The 17,993-nt window shown below is 47.0% G+C and overlaps 1 protein-coding gene across 2 annotated transcripts in view; it reads left to right on the top strand.

The window, feature by feature from the left end:
* The first annotated feature begins 207 nt into the window (after positions 1–207).
* Positions 208–17,993, top strand: part of plch1 (phospholipase C, eta 1) — a 39,069-nt gene continuing 21,283 nt past the window's right edge. Inside the window, exons 1-5 of one of the 2 annotated variants that reach the window (XM_048982022.1) lie at positions 208–338; positions 4,554–4,649; positions 14,588–14,734; positions 15,152–15,395; positions 16,299–16,428. In XM_048982022.1, the coding sequence (XP_048837979.1) occupies positions 4,571–4,649; positions 14,588–14,734; positions 15,152–15,395; positions 16,299–16,428 (600 nt within the window). In that variant the 5' untranslated portion in view covers positions 208–338; positions 4,554–4,570. Of the gene's footprint in view, positions 339–4,553; positions 4,650–10,191; positions 10,342–14,587; positions 14,735–15,151; positions 15,396–16,298; positions 16,429–17,993 lie in introns of those variants that run through there. The other variant, XM_048982021.1, reaches the window with a different exon arrangement.

Here is a 17,993-nt window from a genome sequence, read left to right as displayed (position 1 = left end):
ACTTGAAATTAGATTTAAATCGAATTTATATAATCAAATACCGGTAAAGAAAACTAAACATATGCGTGAATGTAATTAGCGTAGGGGAGATGTAATTGAATTACATTAGGAAGCTGTAGGGAGCTGTTCATGCAGTCGATGGCCCAAGGGTCCGGTGCTGAAATCCGCTCCTCGGATTCCGCGTCGCCGGTCGGCCGGTTTGAATGAGGGGCGGCGGACGCGCTCCGACTGCGCTGCTGACTGTACTGCAGCCCGGCCAGCAACAGGGAGCCGCTGCGAGGCATGCAAAGATCATATTTTCGTGAAGAATACGTAGTCTACCTGGAAAACTGATACTTGTAAGTATGGTTATTCTTTTCAATTATTTCTCTCTGCTGCAGTTGCGTAAGGAGAGTAATTTAGTGTTTGGCTATACTTTCAAAGCGTTTGGCAGGACGTCTAATGCCATGTACTGAAGTGTGAGTTAAGTAGTTCACATTAACAGAAACATTAGGCGGTTTTATTGTCAGAGTTGCAGAAGAAGTTATGCACCTGCCCAGTGCAGTTAGTAAAATCAGTGTCTAGGCACTGAACGTGTCCCGGCAGCCTGTTTGCGGAAGATTTGGTGTCGATGCGACTTTGCTCAACACTAGGATTCACGGGCACGTTTCGTGTCCCGCGTGTATTTAAACCTAAAATTAATAGAACTCGTTTAATCTTCCCTGACACGATTTAAAATTTAGATTAATTTTGGTTTAATTAAATAAATTTACTGGGTCGTTGATTTCATGTTAGGTGTGTAAAACATACAGACATCTGGGTTAAAACGGCTTTCTTTAATACGGAATGATTGCTTCTGGATAAAAGAAGATTGTTTGATTCCTTGGGGACGTTGTGGGGGGGAGGGGGCGCTATTGTTAATGACATTTTTTACAAGCCAAACTAACGGTGGACCCTCTCAGCCCCATATTAACACACTTTTGTTTTATCCTGTAACCAGGTTAATGGACACCCTGCAGCCTGCAATAGAGGGGTGTCTGTCTAAATGTTGGCAATTGTTTTTCTTCATTTTTTTATAAATCATTCTTATTGCTCCAGAGTATTTTCCTTACTCCCAAAATGTCTCCTCTCTCAGCACTGTGTGAGTACACAGAGGGAGTCTTAAGAAGTGCACTCAGCAGGAGACCCAGTTGTGAGTAATCCACATAATGCAAGCCAAACTCAGGGTCTCCGCTGCAGTGTGTGAATCGAGGTCCCGCAGTCCACTTTGGCAGCTTGAGCCAGCAGTGGGCTATGGGGGCCCATGACCTCCCTTGCTGACTAGTTGACTTGCAGTAAACCGATTCCAGGGCCTGGAAGATGAGACACTGCTCGGTGTGTATCGCCCTCTCCGTAGCCGCTCTCGGGCCGCACTTTCTGTCAGCGCAAACCCCAGTGAATTATTTAGCGCCGTTCTCCATGGGGGGAACCAGAGATGCACATCTTCCCATGAACCTCTGCAGCTCCATGTCGACTCCATGGTCCGTCACGCTGTCTGCTGGTTTTTGCCTTTACTGGTAGCAGTCTGGTCCCAATGAGTCTATGGTGTGTATCACGTAGCTTATGAACATGTGAGGTTTTGCTCAACCATGTTCGTTTTTTTTATTTGTTTGTCGTCTTCAATGAACTTTTGCTTTTAAGTCTCTCCCCCCCCCCACCCCCCCATTAGAAAGCTGCTTCTTTGAGCATCGTCATGCTTTCTCTTTGCCTTGGTGTCACGTGGGTCGGAAGCGTCTTGTGATTTTGCATGCAGTGGAGTCTGTGCTGGGAGTGGCTCAGGTTAAGGGGGGGGGGGGGGGGGCTTCTGCTCTTCTGCTGCCATGTTTTAACCCCGGTGTCTGCAGCATTCGTGGAAGGTGTGAACCTTTGGGACAGGGCGATTGCTGGGGATCAATAAGGCCCCTCTCTTTGGATGTATTCAGCACCCACCCACCCAGCCAGGATTTGCATAGACAGATCTGACAGATGGTAAGAGAGATCCATGATATCTCACGTCGCGCCAGGCATCGTTTAGTGATGTGCACAAAGACCCGGGGGTGAAGGCTGCAATTATTCAGAGTGGCATGCGTCTGAAACTGGAGCTCAGTCATTATTTAAACCGGTGCTGAAAGTCTTTCCAGTCCCACCCCCCCCTTACTGCAGTGCCTACTACTCAGTCCCCAAACACTCCCAACATGAACAAACAATAATTGCAGCCAATCACCGGAATCGGGGAACCATTGGTAACCTGATACGCTGACCATGTGACCTCTGCCAGATATGCAAGATAATGACATCAGAGGTTTTATCTATCTCCAAGGTTGCTTTTAAAAATTTCACGTTGCACATTTTAAATTAACTGTATTACTTTTCCATAGACTATAAAAATAGAGGCTAATGCTGTTGGTGTTGTGTGAGGACCTGCTGAATTGGGATTGGTGGTGACGTTCTCAGTGGGCTTCTGTGATTGGCTGACAGCTGTTGGGTTTGAAGGTGGGTATGGGAAGAGGGCTTTCAGGTTGCTGAGAGCTTGTCTCCTGACTTAAATGGTGAAAGGATTTCTAAGGGGCTGAAGCTGTGATGCTCCCCCCATGTGGTGGCTGTGAAGAGGGATGTGATAGGAAGAAGCTTAAGGGTCAGGGGTCAAATACTCAGGAAGCTCTCAAACTGTCACACATCTGTGTTCTTTGGTTGGTTGTCAGACCTCACATGATCTACGAGGCCTGTCTCGTTAAATGTTAAATGTTTCCCTGTAACGGTTTATTTCCTGGTGTCGGTGTTATAAAAAATTATTGAATCTGGACTCGGTCGCGGCTGTTAACTCTCGGGGATTGCATTGTTTTTCATTATTGCCGTGTTGCGCTTTTGTAAGGTTATATCTGTTGCACTCGCTGTGTGGCAGAGACAGACGTGCTGGGACAGATGTCCCCCCCCCCAGGTCTGAGAAAGCGATAGGAACCGTCTGTAAGTCACGGGTTTTCAAGGGGGTCCCCGGCTTTACTCTGTGACCCCCCCTGGCAGAGTAGGGGTAAATATGGTGGAGGCAAACCCAGTGGACGGTCTGTGTTGTCCTTGGACCTACTGTGTCTGTCTTCCACGTTTCACTCTCAGGATCTCAGGTGGTAAATTCAGGAAATTGTTAACCTTCGAACCGTGTAATGGTGTGTCAGGTTTCAGCCTTGGGGGCCCTGGACTGGGTCACGACCGCTGGTGGGCGGGGCTGGTTTGATTCCTGGTGGCGTTTTCCACGAGCTTGGCCGTCTGCCATTGTGGTCGTTATACTATTACTGTATTTGTTTCACAGTTTCTGTTAATGTTGTACCAGCATCTGCAGGCTTCACACATTACAAAGTGGTTAATAATAAGACTTATGTTTGCGATGTAGCAGATTTCAGTTTGTGGTCTGGGTTTTACATGAAAAAAAAGCATGGCCTCCTTCGCTTCTTCTCAGAATAACCCTTTAGTCCCACAAAGAAATATAAACCTAAGAGATGAAATTTTAGTGACTCTTAAAAACAAGTCAGGAACCCGGAAACCAAAGCCATCATCAGTTAAATCGACCCATATAAGTAAATAGAAAGCCTTAAAACGAGATTTGACAAGAAGCCTGTTTAATCATCTGTTTGTAATAAGCCTCAAGGAAACTGACAAATAAAACGAAAGACTTTGTATCAGTTTGCGCACGGGCTGCCAAATGAACAGTAAGAAGTGGCTTTAGCGTTCGCAGTGTCTGCTTGGGTCCCCGTGAGACCCGGTGCCATCCATTTCCATGCCTGTCATGTCACTCGCAGTCTGTTCCTCACAGCAAGGCGCCTGCTCGTGAGTCTGCAGCTGTCAGCTTCAGCCAGGAGTCTCCCGTCAACCTCTCCATCCTGCCACCTCCCTGCCGGCTCCCTGTCACGCCGGACACTGAAGTGTTTGCCTTGTTGTCATAACTCTTCACTTCCTGTTACTGCTTTAAGAGTAATACCAGCCTGGCAGTCTAGTTACTAGTTGCAGAAGTGGACATTTCAGGTCCAGAAAGTAAAAAAATCCAAACCAGGATTACTCAACTGGTTGGCTGAAACAAAATCTTGGTCTGGATTTTTACTCTCTGGACCGGAAATCTCCGCCTCTGTTCCAGAGTCACTTTCTGTTTCTGCCTATTTAAACACACGGGCTGAGTGCCTTCAGCGAGGTCTTGTTGCATGGCCCCTAAAGGATAACTGGGGCCCTCCTTGAGCCATAAACCGAAGGTTATAAAGTGTCCATTTAATCACTCTGCTGCCCGTGTGGAGACGCTGCCAGAATGTCACAGTCCAGCAGCACTGGGTCTTCTGGCCCATGTCATGCAGGTGCTTATCACATCTGTCTTTTGAAGGTGACCTGTCTGACATTTAACTAAATGATTTGGTTTTTGAGCTTTTAAAATCACAGCCATCTGCCCTTTCATCACATAGAACGCAATACGCACTCCGTCTGCCGATCTGCGTGATAGGCGCGGGATGAAGCGCTGTGAGAAAGCAGCCTGAAAGCACTCACCATTACTTTTACTCCCCCCCCCCCCCCCCACACAGGTCTGTCTCCCCCCATTATGAGCTCACGACGGATCAACAGACAGGGCAGCATGCAATATTGTCGACATTTCTTAGCGGACAACGGTGCCTTTCACGGTAGGTGTTTTCTGTTACCGCTCGACTGATGGTCTCCAGGGAACGCCAGTTATTAATAGGCCTTTGTGAAGAGTTCAGTTTGTTTTGTGAATTCTAAATGTTACATTTAATAAATATGAACTCTAAGACAAATAGTTACTGCAACTTCTCATAGCATCACTAAGAGTGCATATTGACTGAGGAAAATTGAGCTGGTTCTGCACTGAGGAGATTGCCTCTCTATAAGGGCGGTGCAGTCGATCTGCCGGCTGCGGTACTCTTCGCACTGCTGAGCCCCTCGTGAAGAACTGTTGCTAAACTTTAGCTTTGCCTCGTGTATGTGGACACTAGATGGCAATGTGTTACACCCATTTCTTTACAGAAATGTCAGAGAAGCATGGCGTTTAGATTGCGCTGCCGCTTAGTGGTTTAAAACAGTTAAGTGTATATTGCCTTTGACGTATTAATATGCTTTTTTATGCTGGTAAATTATCAGGTGTGACAGTAGCCCTGTGACAGAAATAGGTTGTCGAAAATGTCAATCTGCGCTGGCCTCAGTGACACTGAGAGTCACTAGAAAGAAATGTTTTTGAGGCAGTGTGAGTTGGAGTTATAAGGCGTCTTATAGAAATTCATTGAATAACATGTGAATAATATGTTGAGAATGTGTGTAATTGTCTCTCTTGTACCTATTGCGGTTTGTTAAGCCGTCGCCAGTGTCAAAGGCAGCGCGAAGTACAAAGGTCTCCTTCGACAGCCGTGTGAACACTCAGAAACCTGATCTTCTCCGGTTACAAGATCTACTCCTGTGGTTTGAGTTAGTGTTACACTAAAGTACTGAGGAGTATGGGCAATCAGAAAGCAGCAAGCTGCGTTGACGACTGTTTCGGAGGAGTGTTTTAGGTGCATTTGACACCGATGGCGCACTTGGGGAGAAAATGTTGGGTTTTCACAAATCATTCGATCCGCCCTGAAGCAGCACTGATGCGCTCCTGCCCCGCACAGCACATGGTCCCTCTCTGCCTCTGCCGCATCTTCGCGTAGCCTGACAGCGAAATGCGGGCAAAATCTCATTTGTCATCAGCACGGCCACGTCGGCGCGGTGGGGAAAATGTGACATTCAGAACGTACATCTCACCATTTTCATATAGAAGAAGATATTGATGCTGAATATATGTATATCATTGAAATGTAATTAGAGAAAGGTATGTAATAATTGGAAGAAATCATGTACTTTTATCTTCACGGTTATGAAAGAACGATAGTATTTTGAATGTTTTGAAACTGAGCCGAAGAAAACCCTTCAGAAATGCATTCAGTCCTAGGCGCTATTAAAGAGGCTCAGTCCGTATTTCTACAGGAGGGTCGGTTAGTCCCAATCCTAGAGTCGCCTTTTCATGTTATTGACACTATTTTCCCTTGCAGCAATCATTAGACTGAGAGTTGTTACTCTTCGATGAGTACGTCTGTGTTTTTGTTGTCAAGTATGCAAACCCTGGAGTTGTTATGTCACCACTGAAATTAATTGGCGCTAATTAACCCAGTGGAATAGCGCATGAAGGAAAATCAGTGGTTCCCTTGATACTTAAACAGTTAACATCTGCCCTATAACTTTTAAAGTCATGTGGTTTTATGTAGCCTGAAGGCTTAATAGGCCAAGCACGATGTCCTCTATGCTTGATTAATGTCACTCGTGTTTATGATTTTCTTTCTGTAGCCTAACGTCTTGGCTCATATAAATGAATAATTTCACACACCTTTTTCACGCCTAACGTTGGCTACATCTGATGGGCTGTATTCGGTTCCGTGACGCACTTAAAAAAACTTCAGACGTCTGATGAAAATAAACGGGGAAATACATGTAAATCCATCCATGTAACCGTGGATTCGATTTTTTATTGTTTGCAAGTACAGACACGATTTTTCTGTAATTCCTGCTTAGAAATGTAACGTAATACCCATAAAACCACAGAGGATCCAAAGAAGACAAATCGAATTAAAATTGTTGACGTGGAAATTGCAATCGACGTTTTATAATTATTTCTATATATATTTTTTGCCACGTGTCATTACTCTGACAACGTGTCATTTTTTGTGATAGAACACATCACATCTGACAGCTGACTTTTTATTCTTAAGGTAAAAAGCAAGCCGCTTGTCATTCAGACCAATCGGACATATCTAAAATAGTTGGTGCTACCTGGAATACGTTATTTCGGTATTGTAGACTTTACTAAATGTGACAAAACGCAATCTATGGAATTGCTACCCAACATAGAGTACTGATGAGCTTTCAGGCAGTTAAATTACATGCAGAAAGCTGCAGTGGCTTAAGTGATATTACTCCCGGGAATAACAATAACGAAAAGCAGGTCCTTCATAACCCTTTCATGGTTCATCTGTGATTACTACTGGTCACTATCATCCAAGCTTTAAGCAACCCCAGGTCATTAATTGATCATTCGTTAAAAAATACTGACTGCCATCTAGGCTACAGCTGACGTGCCAAGCCGTGTGTATTAAGATATTCATACATTTATTTAGTTCTGTGTGGTTCCCCCAGTCGGTCGGATGCGTCTCCCCTTCTGCACTCGTGCTTTAACGCGCAGACCCACTCGTGCCTTATAAGTGGTGTTTCCCCGTTTTTGAGCACTTGAGGAAGCACCTTCGCTGACTCCCTTCTGCGTTTGTCCGAGTCCCCGGCCTCGGGTCGGTTCACCTGAGGATCGCTGAAGCTGAGGGGCCACCGCGCTGAGCCCCGTGCGTCGGAACCGGACCCGAGCTGCGCCCCGCGACCCGGTCTGCGGCGCTTGGATTGTTGCGCGGATAATGAAGTCTTAAAGCAGATTTCTGCCCGCACGATTTCTCAGTTTTTCTTCCCGTCGGATTTGAATAGGATTTTTTTTGCGGTTAAAGCTATGCATGTAAAAAACACGTTGAATGGCAGAACTTGAAGTTTTCAAGAACCTCAGCAGTGAAAAGGGTGAGTGCTATCTTCAGATGTTTCATTTTAATATTGAGCATATGTCGGCTTTTTAAACAGGATCTTGTTTCTAAATATTGTTATGCTGCATAACGTCAATAAAACAATTCTGTTGGACTACTCTATTGAGATAAACAGTCCCTCGTTATTTTTACGATGCAAAACGTAAGTAAAATGATTGCATTGAACTATCGTTCAAACTATTAAGATATAAACACTGCATTTTCGTATCACACCGCTTTGTGTATAGGGACGTGTCGATAGGTGGCAGCTCTTTGCGGTTAAATGCAAAACTAAAGTCATTAAAATTGATTCCGGTGTGATTTTCTGTTGCGGGTTGTAAGATACAAAAATAAGTTGGGATGTCATTACGGTTTCACGGATTCACCGTTTTTTTACTCCAGAAAAGGCGGAATTTGTTTCAGTGCTTATGAAGCGCTCGCAGAGGCGCCTGTCAGTGCGGAGAGGAGACGCCCACCGCTTGTGGAGAGCTGTGCCGGGCTTCAGGAGCCGGAGCTGTCCGTGGTGCTGCATCGCAGCTGCCTCGTCTCTTCTGCAGGGCTTGCTCCTGATCCTCCAGCACACTGCTTGGTTGTGGAAATGTTACTGTCCATCCATTTACCAAATATAGGTTTGCCGAGGATGCAATTAAACGAGCTTATCGGCTCTTTATGAGCCGATTCCAATCGGGAGCAGCAACAATTAAATTTTAATTTAATTAGACATAATTGATAGGCATTAAGATTAACAGTTCAGCGCGTATTAGCTGTTTTGGGCAGGGTTCACGTCAACGCAATTCTGAGGAATGTTTCCTCTTTGACAGGTGAATAACAATCACTGTGTTTATATATCAGTCAGAATTATCCATCTGGATTCCTTGAATTTGTGCCAGACGCAACAGGGAAAGTGGTTTTCAAGCTGATGAGGTGGTGACTGCAATGTTAAACAGGACTGTGCTTTGACCGAGTCTGTACTGTTGTCAAAATTGCTTTAATTTATACCGTGCGTGGTAAAATTTCAGGCATGCAAAAAGGAGAAGGGGCGCATGCCTGTTTGTATGTTTGCCCATGGTTGGATGCCGTTCGGAGGCTCGGTCTGCAGATAAAAGCCCCCGGTAATGAGCATCTTCCTAAATGACAGGCTGTCCGTCAGCATGCCAGTGCGTAGACCTGGGGTGGAGCCCTGTGGCATACAGATGCAGTCTGGTGGGGGGGGGGTGCGTAGCTTTGCCTCTGTTCACAGGAGAGCGACACCCACACGACGGGAGCCTGGTGTGCGAATTGGTGGCACAGTTTAATTTTCTGTCTGTTAATTGAGGCATTCCGGAATGTATGGCGAATCAGAGCCCCCATTCCCAGAACGGCAACAGCGTAGGTTTGGTTTCAATATTGGTAGCGGCCAAAATAGCCCTGAACTCCCCACCCCCCTAAACACACACGGTGATTCCAAAATATTATTAGGGACCGTCCTCCAAACCCAAAACTACACCCTTACTTCACAGACCATGATGCTCTAACACCTGCCATTGGGGGGCGCTGTGTGGCACAGTGGATTAGGACTCAATACTGTGGTTTCAATCCTGGGACTGGCAGTCTGATGCTGCCTTTGGGCCCCCGAGGTCCTTCACCCCCTTTTGTTCCGGGGGGGGGGGGGGGGAGGGGCTGTACGCTGGCTGACCCTGTGGTGTGACATCCAAGCTTCATCTCAGCAATAAATTTGTCTTTATGTCTCAAAGAGAGCAAGATGGCATGTAAGCAGAAGACAATTTACCCATGGGGATTAATAAAAGTCTGTCATGGCTCCGCGATTCTCTTGCGGTCCCACGGCCAGATGGCGGAGCACCTTCTCACCTGAAGGCTCTGCAGACCGTGAAGGAGATGCAGAGTTACATCACCTCGAAAGGGCCCGAGATCTGGCATTCCTGCTGGTTCCACTGTGTTGTCATCGGGGGGGCAGGGCATATTTCCGGGAAAGAGGGTCAGAGGTCTGCTGGGAATGTGGCTCAGGCTGAGCCTCGACCCAGAGCAACCAGAACAGAAAACTGGGCAACTATTAGTTTTAAAACAAGCCATGTGACATCCAATTTTTTGTTACTTTCATTCAGCCTGCAGTCTCTCCTTCGTTCCAGCTGACACTGGACTCTTTGAAAATAATTCTAACATGACAATCTGCAATATATATATATATATATATATATATAAAGCTTTTTAAGATCTGGTATTACTCGATGACGAGAGTGCATGTTTGTCTAACTTAGTGCGAAGATTATTGCTGCAGATTAAGTGCGCTGAGAGCCCGCGGCTCATTGCATTGTGCATTTACTCTCCGAGACGATTCCATAAGCAGGCACTTCAGAGCTGTGGAGAGAGACTTGTCCGGAGAGAGACGTGTCCGGAGAGAGACGTGTCCGGAGAGAGACGTGTCCGGAGAGAGACGTGTCTGGAGAGAGACGTGTCCAGAGAGAGACGTGTTCGGAGAGAGACGTGTTCGGAGAGAGACGTGTCTGGAGAGAGACGTGTTCGGAGAGAGACGGGGACAAAGGCAGAGAAGCAGCAGTCCCTCAGAGAGAGGTGATGGCAGGGCCAGGTGGGCTGAGGAAGTTCTCCCAGCAGGAAGCGTCCGTGTTCCTGAGCACCGCTAGTGGGTCGGACGCCATGACCTTGCTGCCTCCTCAGCAGATCTACCGTGTAGGAGGAAGTATAGCCCAGCCCTGCAGGCTGGCGTCCAGAGGTGAAGCCTGTCTGTGATGCACATCTGTGTCTCTGTGCAGGGTGTTTCACAGGTGTGTGTGTGTCTGTGTGTGCATGTGTGTGTGTGTGTGTGTGTTTTTTCTGTCTTCTTAGTTAACCTGAAAAGTCAGGTGTGTTTGTATCTGTGGCTGTTTCGGCTTACAGTGTAGTTAGCATGACAGAGCTTTCACTGAGAATGTGGAAATGTGTAGTTAGCATGACATAGTCTGAGAGTGTGGAGGTATCTTTACATGTAGTTAGTGTGACAGCTCTCTCTGAGAGTGTGGAGATGGGCATGCTTAACGTGTAGTTAGCATGACAAAGTCTGAGAGTGTGGAGACGGGCATGCTTAACGTGTAGTTAGCATGGCATAGTCTGAGAGTGTGGAGATGGGGATGCTTAACGTGTAGTTAGCATGGCATAGTCTGAGAGTGTGGAGGTATCTTTACATGTAGTTAGTGTGACAGCTATGTCTGAGAGTGTGGAGATGGGCATGCTTAACGTGTAGTTAGCATGACAAAGTCTGAGAGTGTGGAGATGGGCATGCTTAATGTGTAGTTAGCATGACAAAGTCTGAGAGTGTGGAGATGGGCATGCTTAACGTGTAGTTAGCATGGCATAGTCTGAGAGTGGAGATGGGCATGCTTAAATGCTTAACGTGTAGTTAGCATGGCATAGTATGAGAGTGTGAAGGTATCTTTACATGTAGTTAGTGTGACAGCTATGTCTGAGAGTGTGGAGGTGGGCATGCTTAACGTGTAGTTAGCATGACAAAGTCTGAGAGTGTGGAGATGGGCATGCTTAACGTGTAGTTAGCATGACAAAGTCTGAGAGTGTGGAGATGGGCATGCTTAACGTGTAGTTAGCATGACAAAGTCTGAGAGTGTGGAGATGGGCATGCTTAACGTGTAGTTAGCATGGCATAGTCTGAGAGTGTGGAGATGGGCATGCTTAACGTGTAGTTAGCATGGCATAGTCTGAGAGTGTGGAGATGGGCATGCTTAACGTGTAGTTAGCATGACAAAGCTCGTTCTGAGAGTGTGGAGATGGGCATGCTTAATGTGTAGTTAGCATGACAAAGCTCGTTCTGAGAGTGTGCAGATGGGCATGCTTAACGTGTTGTTAGTATGACAAAGCTCGTTCTGAGAGTGTGTAGATGGGCATGCTTAATGTGTAGTTAGCATGACAAAGCTCGTTCTGAGAGTGTGGAGATGGGCATGCTTAACGTGTAGTTAGCATGACAAGGCTCAGTGTGAGACTGTGGAGATGGGGATGCTTAAGGTGTACTTAGTGTGACACCACTCTGTCAGAGTGTGGATATAATATTCTTAACATAGCATGAGTTAGGAGATGGGCATGCTTAACAAGTAAGTAGCTTGACGGAGCTCAGTCTGAGAGTGTGGAGATGGGCATGCTTAACGTGTACTTAGCATGACGGAGCTCAGTCTGAGAGTGTGGAGATGGGCAGGCTTAACGTGTACTTAGCGTGACGGAGCTCGGTCTGAGAGTGTGGAGATGGGCAGGCTTAATGTGTACTTAGCGTGACTGAGCTCGGTCTGAGAGTGTGGAGATGGGCAGGCTTAACGTGTACTTAGCGTGACGGAGCTCGGTCTGAGAGTGTGGAGATGGGCATGCTTAATGTGTACTTAGCGTGACGGAGCTCAGTCTGAGAGTGTGGAGATGGGCATGTTTAATGTGTACTTAATGTGACGGAGCTCGGTCTGAGAGTGGAGATAGGCATACTTAATGTGTACTTAGCGTGACGGAGCTCGGTCTGAGAGTGTGGAGATGGGCAGGCTTAACGTGTACTTAGCGTGACGGAGCTCGGTCTGAGAGTGTGGAGATGGGCATGCTTAATGTGTACGTAGCGTGACGGAGCTTGGTCTGAGAGTGTGGAGATGGGCATACTTAATGTGTACTTAGCGTGACGGAGCTCAGTCTGTGAGTGTGGAGATGGGCATGCTTAACGTGTACTTAACGTGACGGAGCTCGGTCTGAGAGTGGAGATAGGCATGCTTAACGTGTAGTTAGCGTGACGGAGCTCGGTCTGAAAGTGTGGAGATGGGCATGCTTAACGTGTACTCAGTGTGACGGAATTCGGTCTGATAGTGTGGAGATGGGGATGCTTAACGTGTAGTTAGCGTGACAGCGTTGAGCTCAGCCTGGGACTCTCCAATGAAATTCCAATGAAAATGCTAATCAGACGCGTCTCTCTCGCCCCATGTGCCGGCAAGCAGCTTGCTGTTAAATGCATCCGCACAGCCTCTCCGCTCTCTTCATTATTTCTGTGCACAGTGAGCAGTCTGCTGATGCCGGCGCAGTCACTGCTGATAGCATTCTTACCGGATTGATAATTCTCTTCAATAATGGCCATAGATGATGGCAGTGTTGGTGGTCATGATGATGATGATCATGGTTGATGAAGACACACACAGCTGCATGCTGCATTATTCATGACTCATCTGTGCTCTTGTCGTGTTCCTGGGCTCCAGAGTTGCTGTTTGTTCATGCGGCCCTCACACACGCAAGCTTTGTGCCCCAATTACACAGTGTTTGATCTGCCCCCCACTTTTACCACTGGCCAGCTTTGATTCTAACCGCCCGCTCTGTCGTCGTCAGACGCAGGGCGTTTGATGCTAACGCCCCCACCACCCCCACTCCACTGGGTACAGCAACAGGTAACATCTCCCCCAGTCCCAGTAGACACACAGTGCAGTAATAACACAGTGATTAGGGCAGCGGTTTGGTTGTAAGGTAAGGTTGTAAGCTCCAGCATCCAAAATTATGAAAATGCAGTTGAGGGTCAGAAAGTCAGATCTCCCCCATGAAGTTTAGGTTGAACAACTGGTTGAACTAGTGCCTTGGAAAACTCTTGGTAAGGTTAAGTGGGTTTAAGTGAGCTGGAGCAATAGGTGTGATTGTTGAGTTTTCTTCTGTAGTGTCTCACATGCCGAGTTTGGTTCTATGTAAAGGTGTCATGTATACTGCGATGTTTCTAATCGCTTGTTTCTGTCGCAGGTCCATTTCTCTCCTGTCATCCACTTCAATTTCCTGCACAAATAAAAGGCATGGCATTTAATTAAATGGTTATTTAGCGTGGTTTTTATATCGCCGTGGCCGTCTCGAGAGAGCCACTGGTGAAGAAAACCACGATGTTTCATGCATGTGTTTTGTTTTAATTGGATTGGGGATTTTCTCCAGCCTGGGAAGAGCAGATAGTGAAATGGGGCGTTTTTCTCCGAAAGCTGTTCAGTCCCGGTGACGTCAGGGAGTCGGGCAGCTGGCAGGGGGAGTGGGGGGCTTTGGGGGGGGGGGGGGTCTGTGGGAAAAGTGGAACATGTCCACATGTTTTACTCACTCATAATCTGGGATCAAAGCAAATTGCCAACATGGGTTTTAAAATGGAAAATCAACTGAAGAAGCTCCCGTAAAATACCACCATCACGCTTTAGCCTCCCCTGGCAATGGGAGTCCTTCTCCGCGCCACCTACAGTCTCTGGCCTCTCCCACGGCCAGACCCTGCCTGGTGCCCTGCTTGGGAACAGCAGTGGCTATATGATGGGATTCTCATGATCCCCAGCGACTCAACACATGGAGATGCAGATCTTTCTGTGAATAGGAATCAGCTTGGGTGGTGGAGTTGGGGGGGGGGGGGGGGGCAGCTGTGCCACCATGGCAGGGAAACTGTGGCAATTATCGTAGTCCTCCTGCGCAGATGTTCTGCCGCAGGTGTGATGAGAAGCCCAGGCATTTTCTTGTGCCCCATGAGTTTGCACCCGTGCTGTGTCGGGGGGGGGGGGGGGGGGGGGGGAGGGTGGTTGGGAGGGATCCTTTCTGCCTCTGAGATGGAGCCTGTCAATTGCAGAGGAGCCACGGCCCGTGACTGATGATTCGAAAGCATCAAATTTACTTTAGCATTAGAGATTAATGGCTTTGCTGATGTGTCAAGTCCCACCTCCAGATTTCAGTTGAAGCTTTTAGCCAGAGCGACTTATGCATTTTTTCCTATTAATACAACCAGGAATTGCACTTGAGCAGGTTCACCTAAACGCTTTGCTTGAGGGAATAGCAGCCTTGGAGTCCATCGTGTATGTCACTTCAACGAGAGTCAGAGGGTGTGAATTGGAGCAGACCCTGGAAGTGCCGCCTCATACTCGCTTTTCAGGAAAATGCTTCAGTGTCTGAGCGAACCCTTTTATTTTAGTCCGGAAGCATGGTCTTAGCTTCTTGGCCTCCATGTCTTGCAGTCGAACGATGTATGAGCGTGATGCAATCCGGGACCCAAATGGTCAAGCTGAAGAGTGGGTCCAAAGGCCTTGTGCGGCTCTTCTACCTGGACGAGCACCGATCCTGCATACGCTGGCGACCCTCGCGGAAGAGCGAGAAGGCCAAGAGTAAGTCGCCTGGATCCTCGATCGCCTTTCAGCACCTCCACATCTGGAAATGTTGCCTGTTCCTGGTGCACCTTCCAGATGTTGACACGTTCGGTCCTCCCCTGCTTTGATAGGCCCTGAATCCCTCACTCTGATAGCTTGGCTGACTCAACAGTTATGGGGGGGGTTCTGCTTAGCAGATATTGTGGATTTTTTAATTGGTTTCTCGTTTGGCTGTTTGGTAAGGGCTACAGAGCAATTGCGCATTTCCAATGAACACAAGCCTTTTGGAATCTCGACATAATTAAAAGCAGCCTTTTTCACGGTCTGTCGTTTTTTAATATGGTCGCGTGAAAACGAAAGCATGCTTCGGAACAGAAAAAATAATTGAAACCCCACGTCTGTCTCCCGTGGCCCCGCCTCCATACCCCCTCGCAGTCACCATCGACTCGCTCTACAAAGTGACAGAGGGCCGCCAGTCTGACATCTTCCATCGGTACGCCGAGGGGAACTTTGATCCTGGCTGCTGCTTTACCATTTATCATGGCAACCACATGGAGTCCCTGGACGTGGTCACTTCCAACCCCGAAGAGGCACGCACCTGGGTCACGGGGCTCCGGTACCTCATGGCTGGCATCAGCGACGAGGACTCGCTGGCCAGGCGGCAGCGCACCCACGACCAATATCCTTTCTGCTCTGCTGCGAACAGGGCCGTGTTACTTGGTAGCATTTTCTGTAGAGTGCAGTGCCTCGAATCACAGCGCTGGGTAAGAGGTGAGGTCACCGACTCCTGAGTCTCACACCAAACAGTCAGATTATGGTGTAGGAAACCAAGCAAAAGAGCAACCATGAAACGTATGCATTGAAAAGGTAAAATACCAGGGCGCCTAGGCTCAATAGGTGGCGTGATTTTTCTAGATTACCGGTTGGGTTGGATGCCCTGTTTCTCTGTCTACTGAAAGTTTCCTGACACTCAGTGCCAGTCAACCCATGAAATACCCATCGACCCATTATACCCATTATACCCATTATACTCATCGACACCAACACCTAAGGCGCCATCTTCTGAGGGGACAGCGACTTAGCGTGGGAGTTTCACTTTGTTTCAGACGCTACTTGTGCCCTTTGCAGTGTTGGCACAGAATGCAGTGGTGGTGAGTTTTGCCTAGGCCTCCACATGGCCTTCGACCAGCACTGCCGACAGTTGCACTGTTTGTTACAGTGCTATCCCGAATATGGCTGTCTACTCAGCCCACCCCCAATTCTAAGAACAGAGGAGCTTTTACCCCACCAGCATTTTCAGTGGAACAGCCCATAATACTACTGCGGTATGAATTATGCATTATACAAAGGGAAATGTAATGCCCTCTTTGGTGTTTGGTGGTCCTGCACATTAGGCTTTCTAATGTCCGTGCTTTCTGACGTCAAAAGGACCACATTATGCTGGTCTTTAAAATGCATCAGTCTGATTTACCCTCCTGTGGGAATCGCCCACAATGCACCGGGGCCTTTTACCTCGACCAGCCATTCGTAATGTGTTTGGGTCTGCAACCTACCCACGATGGCTTTCTTTAACTTGTGCTACGTGGATGAAGCAGACCTTCGAGGAGGCAGACAAGAACGGAGATGGTCTGCTGAATATCGAGGAGATCTACCAATTGCTACACAAGATCAATGTCAATCTGCCCAGGAGAAAAGTCAAGCAGATGTTCCAGGTGAGTGACTTGTACCTTCGATGGTGTGTTTGGACGTGACACCACAAGATATTAGTAAGTTCATCTTATTTCCCAAGATAACATGCTTACCTACACTACCAGTCAAAAGCTTTTCCATGCCATAGGTTTTTACCACTTTGCCATTTATTTAATAAATTGCAGATTTTTATTCTTCTTAAGCACTGCAAAATTGAGTGAACAACTATAAATGAAAGTATGAGTCAAATAAAACAAGTTTCTTTTATAACATGGAAAGAGTATGTAACAGTGCATGTCTGGTATCCTATTAATTGGTTGTGTGGTGATGGCAGAGTCAGATTCCAGGAGGTCCTTTAACTTTTAACGCGCTAGTTCCCTGTTCCATCCCATGAAACAGCAGTATTTAATGTCCCTTGGTTTTCTCTGCTAGAGGAGGTTACTTTGAAGAATCGCAGATGTGACATTTTATTGCTAATAAAGGTTCTCAAATGGTATTTGTTAGCAAGGAATATTGAGTGTATTTTCAGTAAATGTTGAGTGAATAAGATGAAAATGTAGGAACTCTTTGCCCTTTGACTAGTAGTGTAGATACCAACACATATTTGTGATTAAATTAGCAGAGACTGGCATCCTGACCTGAGGTTTGTTGAGTTAAATCCATTATTATTTTTGGACGGAGAACGAAGGACCTACAAGCTCATCATAAAGTCTAATGCTGGAATCTGGGCAGGACAGACATTGGCTGCACATATGTTTGCAGAACAACAACTTCAGTGTATTAGTCGCTCATTTTACCCAAAGCACACTAATATTATGAGAGAGAAATTACGACTCACTAATGTTAAGGCCATTGATAGGTCACACCTCATTTTCGGGCATATCCACGCTTTCCTGGAAGTGTGGGCAATTTGAGGACACAAGACTGATCTCTAGATCCAGGCCAAAGGGGCCGAGGAACAGGGCCACTTCAACCCTGGCAGATACAGCCCATCACAAAACACCAACGTGTGTCACCGTTTACTCACTGCATTTTTCACTTGATTACATTTTTGCATCTTTTGATTAATCTGCAGGTTAATCCGTTCACTCTGGAGTGTAAAGATTTGAATACTAAACAGTTCTTGAAGGCATTTAATCATGATTAGTAACTGGTGAGAGTCTCCTTCATTTGCGAAAGTAGGAAATTATTTGTGAAGCGTACTGCTCCTTTGTGTTCTTGACATACACAACTACATCCTGTTTATTTTGAATGTGGCTCATGTTCGTGTACTTTATCTTTAATCATAAATTAAATGTTTTATTATACTGAAGGGGGGCGGCATGGTGGTGCAGTGGTTAGCATTGTTGCCTCACACCTCTGGGACCCGGGTTCGAGTCTCCGCCTGAGTTACATGTGTGTGGAGTTTGCATGTTCTCCCCATGTCGTCGTGGGGTTTCCTCCGGGTACTCCGGTTTCCCCCCACAGTCCAAAGACATGCTGAGGCTAATTGGAGTTGCTAAATTGCCCATAGGTGTGCATGCGTGAGTGAATGGTGTGTGAGTGTGCCCTGCGATGGGCTGGCCCCCCATCCGTTGTTCCCTGCCTC

Source organism: Brienomyrus brachyistius, chromosome 17 (assembly GCF_023856365.1).
Source record: "Brienomyrus brachyistius isolate T26 chromosome 17, BBRACH_0.4, whole genome shotgun sequence".
Lineage (NCBI taxonomy): Eukaryota > Metazoa > Chordata > Actinopteri > Osteoglossiformes > Mormyridae > Brienomyrus > Brienomyrus brachyistius.
Note: the sequence above shows the minus strand (reverse complement) of the source record. Positions and strands in the feature narration are given on the sequence as shown.